Source organism: Saccoglossus kowalevskii, chromosome 6, assembly GCF_978046115.1.
Source record: "Saccoglossus kowalevskii chromosome 6, keSacKowa6.1, whole genome shotgun sequence".
Lineage (NCBI taxonomy): Eukaryota > Metazoa > Hemichordata > Enteropneusta > Harrimaniidae > Saccoglossus > Saccoglossus kowalevskii.
In genome coordinates, this window is record NC_140646.1 from 19,235,867 (window position 1) to 19,252,807 (window position 16,941).

The 16,941-nt window shown below is 35.1% G+C and overlaps 1 protein-coding gene across 1 annotated transcript in view; it reads right to left on the reverse strand.

The window, feature by feature from the left end:
* LOC102805399 (neuronal acetylcholine receptor subunit alpha-9-like) overlaps window positions 1-16,653 on the reverse strand; it is a 29,665-nt gene extending 13,012 nt beyond the window's left edge. Inside the window, exon 1 of the mRNA XM_085500612.1 lies at window positions 16,584-16,653. Within this exon, the coding sequence (XP_085356738.1) occupies window positions 16,584-16,653 (70 nt within the window). The remainder of the gene's footprint in view (window positions 1-16,583) is intronic.
* Between the last annotated feature and the right edge of the window lie 288 nt (window positions 16,654-16,941).

Here is a 16,941-nt window from a genome sequence, read left to right on the forward strand (position 1 = left end):
GCAGGAAATGAGTAATGCAATTTAGTACGGAAGCTCCTAGCCTAACTGTACACAGCGTGGACGTAATCCAATGGAAAGGGGGAATGTAATTCTCAAATAAAATAATGTTCTTCTATGTGAGTTATATTGCACTACGTTGTCACTTATACGTTCAATACAAATCCAACTCGACTTGCTTTGCTTGTATCCGTCTGGACAAGGTAGCAAATGTGAATACAAAATCACTACAACGTCGATTCACAATCAACGTATTCAGTTGTCGAGGGTACGGGTACTCGTTATGCATTAACTTCGTTACGGAAATCGTTAAAACAAATTGCCAAAGATGTGGCCAATTAATGCCATTTTATAGTTTAACGACGCTATCGTTTTTTTTTTGTTAAATAATCTTCGTGTTTTTAGGATTAAATTCTTCATTAAAATAACTGTAAATCAATCGAGATGTTTATATTATGATACAAGTTGTAATATTGGGTTGGTTGCTTAATTACGCCGTCTATGTAGACTGCCTCAAATTGGTAAAACATACTTTGTAGTAAAACTGTACACTAACTCTATCACATGGAACTGATCAAGTTTCACAATAAAGAGCGCATATTTACAAGTTTTAAATGTATTTCCTATCTACACCGCTACCGATATATCAACACCTCTCTATGGACGCACAATTAATTTTTGATCAAGTGAGAAAACTTTAATAACGTTCTGCATGTTCGAAGGTTACACACTTGAATCCTGTGGTGAATTAGTCGATCAATCAACATTTATCACAATTGCCATACTACTTTGTGTCCGCGATAAAACGACCACTAGTTCTCACAAGACAATACCCACACATTTATTTTTTTACTCACTTTACGGGAATTACGTTTTCTAATAACTCCGTATTATTACACAAACCATATGTATATCGTTCAGTCACGTATCATTACATATCTTAACTGTTATCTCGAAACCGCGTTAGTAAGCAAACGCACCTTATATGGCAGTCGTACATTATTATATAAGCTCCATGGATTGAGACACGCCTGTGACATTTAAACTTGCATCAATACTGATACTACCCACTTACAATCACTTAATTACTTAATCTAATGTTATTATGTATATATTGCACAGTGGACAACTTTTATGAAAGGTGACACTTTTATTGGTCGTGTTCGTTTTTCCATATTTTCAATCAGGGAGTTTTCATACATTTTGTAGGCTATTTCTTTATTAAATTTGATCACGTAGCAGGTATTTCCTAAGGCAGATTGCTTTTGATTTTCGTCTATTGTCATAACCATTTAATGTAATAAGTGTATTGCACACACAAACTTAAACCTACGAACGCGTGAGTAAACCGCTGGCACCTATCACAAAGTACATCAAAGTACATTCAATTTATGTCAATTTGTTCCACAATTGGAAAAACACTAGAAAAATACATACAAATGTGTTAGCTATGATGGTTTATAATTGTGTCGAAAAAATACTATGGCACTCAAAATTGACACAACTATTTTACTTGTCAATTGTTAAACTAGTCGAATCCACTCGCAATTATTATATTCATTAACATTGAGAATCTGGATTGTTCTGTCTGACTGCGCAATTATGCGTGCCTTTTAAGATAACATACATCATAGCGTACAAAGTAATTAGTTTGCAGATGAAATAATACATCTGTATAAGTTATCAATCAATATCTTCAGTGGCCTTTTGGCCTGTCTTCAATGGTCTATTGGCCTGACATATCCTAAGACTTAGACGATCAACGCTGACAGGAGTTCTATTCGTCATACTTGTGTTACTATGATTGTGTTCTATCTTTGATGTTTTGAAATGTGTTTAATCAACCCTTATTACATTAGACAAAAACAAATATCATTGTATAAAGTCTTAAAAACTTGTGAGTCGTTAATCGGTTCTGAATCAGAGATAGGAACATCAAATTAAACATCTTCATCTGACATGATTCTCAATCCGTGCAATATGGTGGCTATTCGTTTATCCTATTTTATATTGCAATAACGAATTATTATGGCAAAGTGCCAAATTCCAAATGTTGAAAGCGGTGCACAAGTTTTCTATAACACTATTGATTACAACAAAACAATTTAGACTTATGAAAGTAATTTCCTCTGAGGTGTATCTGGTGGTCATTATATGATATTCATTACCCTAATATACTTATATTTGTTACTTATAAGTAACAAATAATCTAATGACGGTGAAATGTGATATTTTGAGCGCAAAGTGTTCAATCCGAAAATGAAATTTGGAAATTTTGCAGCAGGTCTGTTATGATTTTTTTTTCCAAACGACAAAGACGCCGTTAGATACAATAGACGCGCAGGGAAGGGAAGCGGGCATATTTTACTTATTGTAAGCCATTTTCACGATAACAAAAACAATCATACAATTAGCAAATAACAAATTAGACGAAACTTTCTAGCAACCACGTTTATTCCCACTAAAGAGACGTGAGAATAACCAAATGAAATTGTAATTTTCTGGATGGTTCAAAGCAAACTCACTTGATTCCCATTTCATTTCTGTAGTATTGTAGTTTGTGAACACTTCGGTTCTTTGTTCAGTTTGGAGGACTGTTGCTGTGGGCTGATGTCGGAGATCACAGAGGTGAAATATGACAAATATATTATGCATGTCTACCAATCGTGCATTATCTTTCGCACAATATCAGCGCATTGATAGAATATTCAAAAGATAAGGTAGTATTATCGCCTAAACGACCGTATAGTAGCGGTGCAGATTTCATATTGAGCATGTAATAGTGACCAATATGAGATGTGTGGCTGAATAATACATACATGAACACGGACTGTATTTATTTAACTTAATTAATTATTGTGGCTATCACAGACTATATTCTATACTGTCACAATACGCTCTGGGCACCATGTTGACCACATTCACTACAAATATGGGCACGGCGCTTTCAACACAAAACAGTGATGAAAATATTTAAAGACGAAAAACAGCCTTTGGTTGTTCGCGAGACTCAATATTAGTCACCATTATATTTGAGTCCGTATCAAGAAAAATAGTAGATACTATAACAAAGATTAATAGGGTTCCGTGAACCTTCCTTCGGGGAAACTCAATACATAATATACGTGATTTACGTGTGTGCGTGGCATCGCTGAGTAATGAACCTACAGGGGATAGGTCACAGTTTTGAAATTTACTTTTTCAATGATGGTATGAATTCACCGACTCATCTAAACTTTACACTTTATACAACCACAGTGTTTTAATATGATTATCTTAATTCCCGTTCAATAATTGACTGCATTGGGAAATATCACTCGAGAATGAAGTTATTGCAGTAATGACGTCATTCATTCATCATTAATTCTTTGAAAACTTATGATTATTGTTGATGTCAGGTAATACATCAATTTCACACTGAATGATGTGATGTGCGTTCATATACAGCGGCAATGCGTTTTCTGGCGGTTGTTACGCACGTCTTTAATAGCCCTGTGAACACGCCAGACACGCCTGTATTTAATGGACATCATACATACCAGCTGCGTTTATTTGAGGCATTCAGTCCTGCAACCAGACTTGCATGGCTCTGATATGTTAAACGTGTTGATCTCTACAGTGGCGTTAAATCCCTCGGTGTATGACCTGCAGACTAAAGACCTCCCACTGACCATGTAATCTTATAAAGAACACTGGATTTTGTACAGTTTAGGATATTGAAGTCGGATTTAAGAGAATCCTCTAGATTACATGCACTTGGGTGATTACAACTAAATTCAACTCATATTTGATTTGGAGATTATACACTATGACACTTAGATCAGCCAAGTTTCAGTGCTCGTTCGCCATTTCTCGTAATAATAAATGGGAGGTGTCCAGCACATGATATAAAGTTGGGAAAAAAACATGTTAAATTTGACAGAAAGCAAATTCTTAAGAAAACAATTTATCTGCGTAATTTGTTTCACACTGGTAGTGACATTATTGGAGGAGTTGACCCGGCTTGGTTCTCAATTTAAATATGTCAGTCCAATGATGAAGGAACTTGAATGAACAAAAGGGTTAACTTCTATGTACATATATGTACATTGTTAGGCGGATTTTACCATACCAACTGCACTATATCTTCAAATTGCGTAGCTTAGCGATGGCTGGTGAAATAAAAGTATTTTTTGAAGTGTAATGTATGCTTCAACGACCTGTTATACATCAGAACGGACATGGCATATCTGGTTTTCGATTAATAAGCTGCACGTGAAACTACCGAAATCTGACTGATGGACACATGATTCCACTTGATTGAAGTTGCCATTGGCTTCTGAGAACATTAAACATTGAGTGCAAATGTATTATTCATTACTACGTCATACATAATAAACTCTGGATCTATACTGGATACAATGTAATATTTGCTTCACCACGAAGAAAACCCACCGAAAACTGAACTATACATTAAGAACCAACGTATCCAGGCTATGTGAAATGCTCGTGATCACTACGTGAAATGCCCGTTATCACTACGTGAAATGCCCGTGATCACTACGTGAAATGCTCGTGATCACTACGTGAAATGCTCGTGATCACTACGTGAAATGCTCGTGATCACTACGTGAAATGCTCGTGATCACTACGTAAATTGCTTGTGATCACTCGTGATGTCATTGCGTGTCCATGCGGTTTCTCTGGAATAGCCCAGTTATCATTTATTTAATGAGAAGGAAGTCTTAGCTATTGAAAGATATTGTGGGCAGAAGACAAATCTTGAATAATTCTTTTCTGGCGTCACCGAAAAGTGCTCATGCCTTTACGAACTATGCCATTATAACATGTTATGTTGCATGTAATATCTTGTGTGTTTTGTTTTTTTACTGCAGACATTTGATAATATAACAGGCGGAAATGGCCTTACAAACTAAAGTAGAGAAACCATATTATCTTGTCATGTGATTCAGTAGCTGTTGATGATTAAATGACCTCTAATTTTTATCTCCCGTAAATAATGCCGAATAGCGGGAGCGATGTTTGATTTACAGTGAAAAAGAGAACACAGGTTCCTTATTTATGAAGAAAGTAATTATCTTTTCTCATAGAACATAAATTATCAGAATAAATTATCAGAAACTCTTGACCCCACGTGACATTAGCTCAGCATAGCTAGCTGATACTGAAAGAATGTCTTTGTATGAAATGATTAATTTTCCACTGTCTGACACTACTGGAATTGATGGCACAGGTATTGTGTGAATCTCTCGAGTTTGAGCACACAATGATGTAAATAACGTCACAAAACAACTAATATAGCGACCCTATTACGTTATTGCAGAGACATATAGGTTTGACTCTATTATTATTATTCAGAACGTCTGAATAATTGTCCACATACGACACAACGTACCATGAATACATTTTAAAACACTATAATTGTGTCGTTTAGTCAAAGGTATTTTGAATGGATTGACGTGACTAGTAGTCCTCCTCTGAGCGTTTCGTGGACTCAATGAAACGTCAAAGATTGCTTGATTTCATATTCTACGCTGTACTGTATCCTGTTTTACACAACAGACACACAGTTGTAGTACTTCTACTCATATGAATATGTAACCAAATTTAATCATTTTTGTTTTGTTGATTATATTTACAGGCTGGCAGTATAACTTTATCTGTATATCACAGACGTATATTACTTAAATAACTTAACTATCCGACATTAATATCATTGTTACCATGGATACTGGGTACAGCATACAGTCACTAATTGTGTAGAGCAATACTATACTATGATGTTCAGATATTCAACAGTACTTGTAATTCGTTATTTTATTGTTTAAAATGATAATGTTTGCAATTAGTCGTAGATGCAACATGATTGTAAATGAGGCTGTGAGGTTGTCCGTTCACTGCGAGATTTCATTTTTATTCCGAAAGACATATGTATGGCTTAATGTCGATTTTCGGTGTCTCACTCGGAAGAATGACAATTCATCAAATCATTAACGTTTCTAGTTGTATCTACTTAAACGCATATATATTTGTATAATTACTGATATATTGTGTTTATCGTTCGGGGGAAAATATATTTTGTGGCATGAGTGACATTGGGATAATGCATTATAAATTATACCGCCTGTGTTTTGTTAACATTTGTTTGTTCATTGATTACTGAATAATATGTGAACTATTTGTAGATTGGTTTTCATCTCGCCAGTATTATTTGTGTGTTTGTAAACATGCCACGAAATAGCCTTGTTCATGACTAATGTACTCTGGATACTACGCTACTAATCTCAGACTGTCCTACCTATCTTCAATTTGTTTAGTTGAAGACAATCCAGTGTAATCAACCAGTATATCATGTCTGTTTATTAACTCGATAAATTTACATCCCAATTTGTTAACATTGTACAAACGCCTTACTGACAATTATACTGAAATAATATCATAAATCGATTCCATCCATGAACTGAATTGATCACTTGATTACTGTCTATTGTCTTTGTTAATACAATTAACAATCTCCTCACGTTATACAATAATGAAGCAGAAATTCTTCAAATAGAGTGACGTTGACACACAATATTGTTTCAAGGCCATTGGGTGGATTTAATAACGAAGTTGTATGAACGCCGGGAGAATATAAACGAGTAATTGGTCCCTCACGAAACTGTTTTATTAATTTGCTACTGCGTGAGCGATGTACTTAATATGATATTTTTTATAAGGAAACGTTATGGTTGAACAACAGGGAGATAAAGCCGTGCAATTTGATTGGTACTGACGTATGTTGGATTTGGTACCGCAGAGGGCGCAACTCACGCGACCTTATCAGGCTATGTGGAGTGATAATATATCCAAATTAACTTTAGGATTTAGGAAACCATGAAGTCGGTTATTTTTATAAATACCCATTAGAGACTTGACATATGGCGAACTATTTGTACGTATGTCAACCCTGTGTGAAGTCAACACAGTGCACTTAACTCGACACACGTTTCCGCTCGTCTCAACACTGTAAGACTTCTTTTTCATTACTTACTTTGTTTTTTACTAAACATAATCAGTCATTGAGATTAAAACAATCTATTCTGTTTCACACGAGGAATACTACGTTGTATGGTCTCTGTTCGATAAGTAACACAAATCAGATAATATATTCACATTTTATAGCTTAAATGTATCACTAATAGTAGTCGCAGTGGGCACACCGATTTCCGTGAACACCAGACCGGTCATTCATAAGCTAGGACATCATAGAATCTGAGAAAAATCAGTTCCTGTAGTTGTATGTAAGCATGCGCAAATGTAACATAATTAAATTCGTCATTCTGAATGGCGTTTATTCTGGTGTGCCACCGGCGGATCTAGAGGTGTTGAAGGCCAGAACGCACCGCTATTTAAAATTAAAAAAAATAATTAAGTGCCACAATTACGTGCCAAATTATATATTAAACGTATTAATTGAATGTTTAAGAACAGTGTTGTAATCAAGTGGATACAAACAGATAATTAAGATTGTCAGTTATATACATATTGCTCTTCCATAATTTACTAACCATAACAAAGTCATATGCTTACACGATTATGCACGGGTTCGTGGAACAGTAATGAATGTTCGGCTTAGGTGAAACGATGTTAAGATTGTCAAGAGAACAGAACTTCAATACATTCATTGGTGACCCAAAATATACAAATGAGAAATTGAAAATCACGGAATAATAATTTACTGTAAAACGTTTTAAAAATAGATATATGCCATTTCAGCAAACTTTGTTTAACGCGTTCATAGACAGAATCTTAAAGTAGCTAAAGTGACAACAATCCCATTGTGAGAATACACTCATTTTTAATTAGCTACACTTTGAATTAGCAAAATCACAGCTAAATTAGATAAAATTTCACCGTATATTTCAAAAGTAGTTTGAATCACAGGTTTATACTGAAAGAAATTGACACATTTTTATGTTACCATTCGTATATTTAAACCCTATATGCGATATATAAGCCCTTATGCTATTTTTATTTTCCATTGTTTTCGAATAAATATATTTAGATTTAGAATTTTGTATCTCCAGGGCTGGAAATTATATAGAGTTGCAGCTATGTGCTTGTGTGTAGCTACTATAAATACGAATAATCTTCCACGATTAACGTCATTTGCAGTCAAGGATTTATAAAATAATAATTCCAAAAGCCACGATTACACCAGGATAATGAAGATTATGACATTTAAGAACATTTGATTCACAGTGGAGATGATATATACATATGTGCACATTCCCCGTGCAAGTCATTACTCTAGATTTTATGTATTCCTAATATCATAATTTGCATCATATCTTGTCGAGTGGTACAATCAGACGTGACAGATATAAGATTGAATATATGAAACACGAAAACAGGCAAATGTATAGTTTTATTCCAGCTTCAATGTATGCCATGGAGTCATGTAATAATGATGGCTGTTGCTGTATAGTATACATCTCAATCTTTTAACCGATTTAAGCTGTTTTGGAATCTAGTAATTTGTATTCGACTGTAGAAGAGTCGTGTAACTTTACCACATATTCCCTGAAACACAATGAGCTGCCTTGATCATTACGTTGTGAGTCATCTACTAAATCCATAATTACTCAAATGCATTACTTCCACGCCTAAACAGTTTATGCATCACTGAAATATACATTTCATGTCTAAGTTCAGAACGTCTACTGTAGATGTGTTCTTAATTGGCAAAGTCAATTTCATGTTGTGTTTGTCGGCACCATACGGGTAAGACAAGTCACAGAACAACTTTGCCACAAAAATGCGGAAAATGACTGTAAATTCATAGACACTGTCAAAGAGTAAGCAAGGCTGACAAATGTGCTGTACGCATAACGCCTGTATGCATTTTAGGCATAGCAAACAGAATTAAAAGTGTGTACAATTCCATGCATACAGATGCATTACAGGACACACAGCAATAATTTCACAGTAAAAACCGTGACATCTCGGATTGTTCTCGAAATTATCTCCGTGGAGGAAATGACATACAAACTTCAATTTACCCCGAACTTTCTTGAGATATGAGAAGGGGGAGTCGTTTTTATCCACCTTTGTTTTTAAACATATGAAAACGTTTCTTCAAACCTGAAACTATAGCTGATTAAACATCTTAATTTCGTCGACATGATATTGAAATAGATGTTTGAAACACATTAAGCAAACTAGCACTGCTAGGTTTTTGTATAATGGATGCTTTTGAAGATGACGATAAAGAGCATATTTGATTGTTCATTGTGTTTTATCGAATGCACTTGAACTATAAATTATTTATAAACAGTCAATTTATGATTGGTTAAAGTTAATAATACAGAAACCCAGTAGTTTTACTTGTACCTAATGTACAGTAATTACAATTAAGGCATTAAGTATATGTATGACAATTTTGATTTTCTGATTTCAGTCGTTATCTATTTTGCTTTATCAATCAATAAATCGAGTATACTTTATTTTTTCGAACCCGAACAAAAAATTGTTGAATATAACTAAATTGTGTTAAATATTTAAAAAAATAATTTGAATCACAAATGAAACTCCAGTTCTGTTATCTCATATAGTACTGAATTTGGTAGCGTAATTTGATTTTGATTATTGTATTTGATAGTTATCAAATTGACAGTCGAGTAATTATTCGTAAATACAATATTTATCCATTGTACTCAATATGCAAGGTATTCAAAACTATACTTTAATTAAATGTGAAAACCTGACATCTGCGTTTGCTATTGCAATACGAGTTCGACGCAGTTCATCTACGGTAACATTAATCAACGTGGGATCTTGATTTCATTATATTAGTGCTTTTCAAGTTTAAATTTGCATACGTGTCTTCGGAAATTTGATTGAAGAGCGAAATGTACATCCGCAACACAATACAATTCTGTTAGATTCATGTGATTACATGTATCGTACGGATCAGTTCAGCAAACTCGATGTCTTCCGAACTTCCAAAATTCTTTGCACGATCTTTCATAGTGTAATTGAAAAAAACGGTATGTGTGACAGAAAAGTGTCAAACTACTAACCAACGTACATTAGGTGGCGCATTTTTTGTATTATTATCAGTGAAAATGAGGTAATGGGAGATTGTTATTTTCGTTTAAGTGAATTCAAACAACAACTTCACGTTTCCAAATTTCAACACAATTGTGAACGTCACTGTCGTTTGATCGTTGCTTTGTATATATTGGATGGCCAGGCTTCCTTACACCACTTGTATCCATTATGGTGGTAATTTCTGGTGGAGAACAGTTTATGTCCAGCCTCCTTTATGCGCATTTACTAGAAAGGTACTTTTTGTCAGCACTTCTATTCTAAGCAATGTCCGTTTACTAAGAAAAGACTGTTTCCTTGTCCTGTCTGTTTGTACACATATGTACAGGAAACTATTTTGTAAAACGTTCTTTGATTAGATAATATTAATAGACAGAGATGCCCAGAATATTGTTCAATGGCGCGATTCATAACATACGAGCTGGAACTACAAAGTTCATCCAGGTACCGTCAAGCCAACGAAAAAAAAACCATGGCTCCGAAATAGCGAATCCTATATAATATTAATCTAGAGGCAAGAATCGTGACTCGAACCAACGTTCTTTTGATCAGACAAGACGTGGAACACTCATTCTACCGACTTGGGTAAGCAGATGATTGATTAAAGCTCGTGATTACCCATCCATTGTATTCGGTCCGCCATGTACATCCAGATCGCGTTTTATTTAAAACTGATTATCGGCCTATTGTTCATTTCAGTCATTTGCACGAAGGTAGTTAAATAACATACGCACACAGCATCCTGAATGGGGTTTGTAGAGAACTCTCCAAAAAAACTGATGAAATAGAATTAGTACAACTAGTTCAACTCGACAAATTTGTGGCATAAAAAGTAGTATGATTTATTTACTTCAATTTTACTATCAGTTAATGTTCATTATCAGTTTAAACGGGAATCTTGTATCTAACACTACGTTTCCTTTTTCGACATTGTGAAATACTTTCGTTTTTTGGGAGAAAAAAACCCTGAGAAAAATGATTTTGACAAGATATTTCATATCGAAATGTATTCCCTATGCACCCGTAAATAATTTTCATAATTACCGATTACACAAGTATATTACAGAAAAAATATAATTTGCTTTATCCTCTATATGTTTACCTTTTATTTGTCTTGAATTATATCATTACAAACTATGCAGTTTGTTCAACAACTCATCAATAACTTCAATAAATATGACTTTACTGTAATTGTCTGCATAAAAACGAAAGAATTTCACAATGGGAAAATGGAAAGTCTTTATCGCAGTGTTATCTAATCTTTTAAATATTTATATTATCTATTATCGAAAATTGATATGAATACTTAGCAAACCACCAGTGGAGTCGTATGCAAGAAGATGTTTGTACCAGCATTTTCGTGTAGTATATATCACATGTTGATCTGAAGAAGGGCTTAATTGCATTCATAGGGAAAACTTTTGGCGAACACTAATGTATGCAAATTATACTGGAAACAAATGTAAAAGATAGATCGTTCCTAAAACCCAGAATACAAAAACCACTAACCACCGTATTTACATATCGATTTATTTGTTGCCGCTCGATTTAGTCAACTGCGCTATCATTATGCATAACACAAAACATGCGTCACCTCTATTTACCTTTAATATTACTACATGAATAAAAGAAAATTAAGTAAAAATATGAATGTTCCCAAACAGATCTAGTATAAAGCTATACCTACTATGTACACGGCACAGAACGCAGGATAATAAGAGTGCACGGTCAGTTCATCCCGATCGATACAAATTTTGATTCACGATTGTCTGTGGCATTTACCCGAGCATACAAATCTAATGTTATAAATGTTCAACGAAGAACTTTGATTTACCTTTCCACATACTAAAATATGTGTCGGCGTATATAAGCTTATAGGAATTGATCTATTTCAGCTATTAGTTCAGATGATACACACGGTATATTTCAGTTATCTGTGTATCTGATGACTTTCCAATGATTAGATGACATTCGACCGGCATTAACATGACTAGCATGTATAAACTGTTTCAAAATGGCGGTGACTTGCAAAGCAAAACACGATGTGCTCTTTCGTCCGAAAAAAACTAGAGTAAGGTGTATTGGTTTAGAGAAAAGATTAGGCTAAGGAAGTATTGCTCTTCTACAGACATTTTGCGCCGCCGTTAGGACGTCGAGCGAAAAACTCCAACAGTGGGCGATCCAGAGGCCATGCCTGCCCCCCCCAAACGCGTGACGATATATATCATCTGGATTAGCATAGTTTCTCTGCGATTTACGCTCCGAAATTTTAAGCGAAGCTTGCCTCCCCCCCCCCCCCCCAATACATTTTGCTGGATCCGCCACTGAACTCCAACGCACTGTAATGACACTTTAGTAATTGATGGTAACATGCATTTAATTAATAATTTACCAGTACTATGCTGTACTTACCATTTCCCGATCAACCTGTTAACCAGAAAGTGGAAGAAAGTGTGTAGAATAAAATGAAATCTAATTTGATAATTATTTGATACATTTATCAACGTCAACGAATAGATGGTCTTTGCTGTAAGTTTAAATCGCGAGTCACCATTTTTTATACAAAGGTATTTATCGGAAGCAGTGGTTGTAATTGATAGTAATATAGTGTTAACAAATACAGTTTAAATGTAATCGCCATTTAGTGCATATTAAAACCAGATTAGTTAAAAGTTACAAATTTTCAATCATAAAATTCTATCTCAAACAAAATATTGATGTGATTTACACCGATTAGACAAATATTGAATAAGCATTATTGTCAGTATTTTGAAAGACATATTCCAGCTGTTTCGTGTGGTACATTTGTGTTACATTGAAATAAAATGATTGCATGAATTGCATTTAAAAAACAACACGATAGATAGTACCATAACAAACATCCAGACAACCAACATATGTCGCACGTTGATATAATCCCTACATAAATCTATGATAGATCACATTTACGAGACACATTTGTTTTCGATTAATATTGCTTCAGATTTTGTCATTGAAAAAAAATAAAAGAAAGCCGATAGAACCGATAAATATAATATATGGAAAATTGTAGCAGGTAATCGTAGTCCTTGGCAATTACACAGACTTAGCTTTATTCTATATATTGTGTTTTTGAAAATAACGTGTTCACCAATAAGCACCAGCCGCACTTGCCCACATGCAGGCATGTTGTTTAACTCACTTTAAATATTGATCGTCATCTCTACGACAAACGCAAGTATAAGTCACATTTACACAGCCATACACCCATCAGAAGAGAGAGACAAGCAGTTCGGTATATTACATATAGTAACAATAAGTAATAATAGTATACCTATATTACTGTAATCTACGGAGTCTTAGCATAGAGTAATTTCTATCGCGTTATATAAAGTGTGAATAAAGTAAATCCAATTGATTGTGTGAAATGTGAAAATGGTAGTTTTCCGATCAGTAATCAGGATAATAGTATCAACTCAAAATAAAAACATGTACAGGCTAAAACACCGCCAGAAAACCATGTAATAAAAAGAGAATATTAAGAATAATGCAAACTGGCATGGACATATTTATAAAAAAATTAGTGTAGCCAAAGGGGAACATGAACAGGTGTGGAAGGTACAAATAAAGATTCTTCGTAATGATCAACATTGGGGAAACATTGTAATGAAAAAATACTAAACAAGAATGAAACAAAATTTAGAGGTCGCAATTTGTAAATCGAATTAGATAGAAGAAGAAAGCGTAGAAGAAAAACACAATTTGCCGAAAAAAAGTAGTAGAGATTATAATTTACTTCATCCTTGATTCATTGTGAAATATATGAGGATATTCCAAAACAAAGACTTGGCAAATTTATAAATATATATCGAGTAACTTCAGTACTCTCAGTAAATACTTAGCTAAACATTGATGACGTCTCTTTATTAATCGTAGCTCATCGTTTATTTTTACTTTTTTAAGGATCAGTGGCAACTTCACATGCGAAAATACCTGAATTGGGACAATTGACTTTTTTTGTGTGCAAAATTTATTTATAAACAACATTATGAAAAAAAATCAAGTGAAAAGGGTATATAAATTGGGTAAACAGTCAATGATATTCCGAAATCGCGCCACGCCCCCCTCTCCCATCACCTTCGAGTTTTTTCGGCATTATGAGTGTAACCGAAATGGCGCCACCAACGGGAGCATAAAGCATGAGCTAGCTAGCAGACAGGATTGTTTATCATTTTCCATACGCACGCGTTTCGTAAACATATACAACGAGTTACCAAGATCGAGAATTCTTACGAGTTACCATCATATACAACGAGTTACCACGATCGTTTTCATGGGGAAACGCTGTGTTGTTGGCGGGTGTAGTAACACACACGGCGATCGCGTAAGTCTTTATGGGTTCCCAAAAGATTCGAATTTATGACATCAGTGGACCAAAGCCGTCAAGAACACCAGGAAACATTGGGATGGACCTTCTCCATATACCGTTATTTGCAGTGTCCATTTTACGCCCGAATCATTTGTTGATCCACCATCTGGATTCATTATGAATTATTTGGGTTTCGGGAATAACTGTGTAAATAACCAGAAGAATAATATTTTCCATGTAGAATATGAATATTAATTTGCTTGAAAAGTTTAGAATGTATTCATGTTATTATGCCAGAGTCGAAATAACTAGATCGATCGTGGAACAACAACAACAAAACACAAAATGGCGATTGGAAAATGTAAGCACTGGACGCATTCACCGTTCACGTATTTTGTGTCTTTACATGATTTCTTCAGAAGATCAAGAAACTGAAAATCGCACACTGATATGTGTTTAGAATTTGGATGAACAAAAGACAGAAACTGGAAACCAAGCCAGTCACGATGTTCAAACTCTGTGTCACGGTCATTTTGAGAAGGTACACGATCACCCACATCGCGTACTTTCCTTGCAGGTTCAAACCTGTATGGGCCAATTTGACCCTGGCACTCTAAAACAAAATCGTGACATCTCTCATTGTCATCATACTCTTCGATTTCATAACTCTCGTCAGACGATAACATAGATTCCGTGTCGCTTTCCGAGCACTGCATACGTATAGCGGCCATTGTGAGACGATGACAAGTTCCCTCCGTGACGTCACAAAGTACCCTTGTATGCTAATTAGGTACTCTAGTTGGAGCCTCGCTCTGAGTCGACCAAGAAACTGAACGTGGGCGTGTCCTTATCCAGAACATTATTATTGATCGTTTACTTAATTTATGTACATTTTTCACTTGATTTTTTTTCATAATGTTTTTATAAATGAATTTTGCACACAAAAAAAGTCAATTGTCCCAATTCAGTTACACTTTAACGTCTAATGTTGTAATATGCATGTGATAAAAATATAACCCCACTATATTTTCTCTTCGACTGACATCAGAAGATACTTTCGAGTACCGTCAGTAATTGAGACACAATCCTGGCGCTAATCTAGTGAAGTCTAATTTAAGCAATATCCGATGTTCGTACGACATCTCTATTTTACGTCGTTATGGAATATACTTATACTTACAGCAAATTACTTCGAAGTCTCAACCACTCTTCTGACCGCGAAGTTATGATCAACTACTTATTGTCATAACAACATGGTACAATTTGCCATTCATGTCCTATTTGTTTACGTCAGAGTACTAAAGTGGTTTCAATGTGAAAATCTGACGTTGTCCTACTTAAATATGCAATCATATTTCCACGTCGTTTTAACGTCGGGACCTCAACGTTGTTCAACGTAATTTGTCTGCTGGGACTTAGCCCCGACCTTTGAAAACGACTGCCTGGGATAAGAATCATTATGCTAGTGTGTCAGATCATCAACGGTGGACGACACATAGATTATATCAAATATTGCTTCCTCTGATGACTGTTTCATTCGGTCATTGTTACCATGGCTAAATTTGTTATCGTGGTGATAGAATAAATTACAAGAAGTCTAACTAGCGATGTGTCCATTGTTTCCGCGCAAGAGAAAGCACATTCACATGTTTTTTAAAGGCAGATACAATGGCGTGATTGCCGTATTGCATTATGAGGTGTGTATGCATGAGCAGTGACGGTTTAGGGCGCTTGCCCGAGGCGTTCCCATGAAAACTCGCCATTGAAAATAATTATTCAATATTTGTCACTGTATTTAGCCCTATCGTGTAAGAAAGGTCGTGTGGTGTAATGCTCTGAATGATCATACAAGGGCATCGAAGCACAAGCCTTAAAACTTACTACTTTAATATGCGGTATAGTTGAGTAAACATAGTTGAGTGATACAATGTTTGTGACATTGTAAAGTATGATTCTCCTTTGCGTTCTTTCGAAAATTCCTTTGTGAGTATCTGATTTGCCTGTCCAGAACATTTCGCAACAACAAATTTCAATGTATCGCGGACTGTTGCCGTGTCGTCACCAATAATTGCAACCTTATAAACAGTTTCGGAATAGTGCGCGAACAGTTTCTAGAAAGCGTAACGAAATAGACATTGTGGCTTACCTTGCGATGCAACGCTTTCAAGCAGCCACGACAAAACCAACATCAAATACAGTCGTCTAAACCCGTACATAATAAGTGAGTAATAAGAGTCCTGATATCGAGTGCAGTGTCAATATATATAATGTCGGGGGAACGATGTTCAGATTAAACTACGCCGTGGAAGACATCAAACAAAATGATTCAGTTTCGAGTTGATTGTGGTCGTTTGATTTCGCGCATGCGTTTACGCGTACAAGGTGAACGTGGTACATTCCGAATACTATATCATCAACTATGCGTAACAATCGGATTAAACTATGATGTTCTGTACGTGGTTCTGTTATTTGGTTTCATATATTTTAATTATTTGTATTTGTTT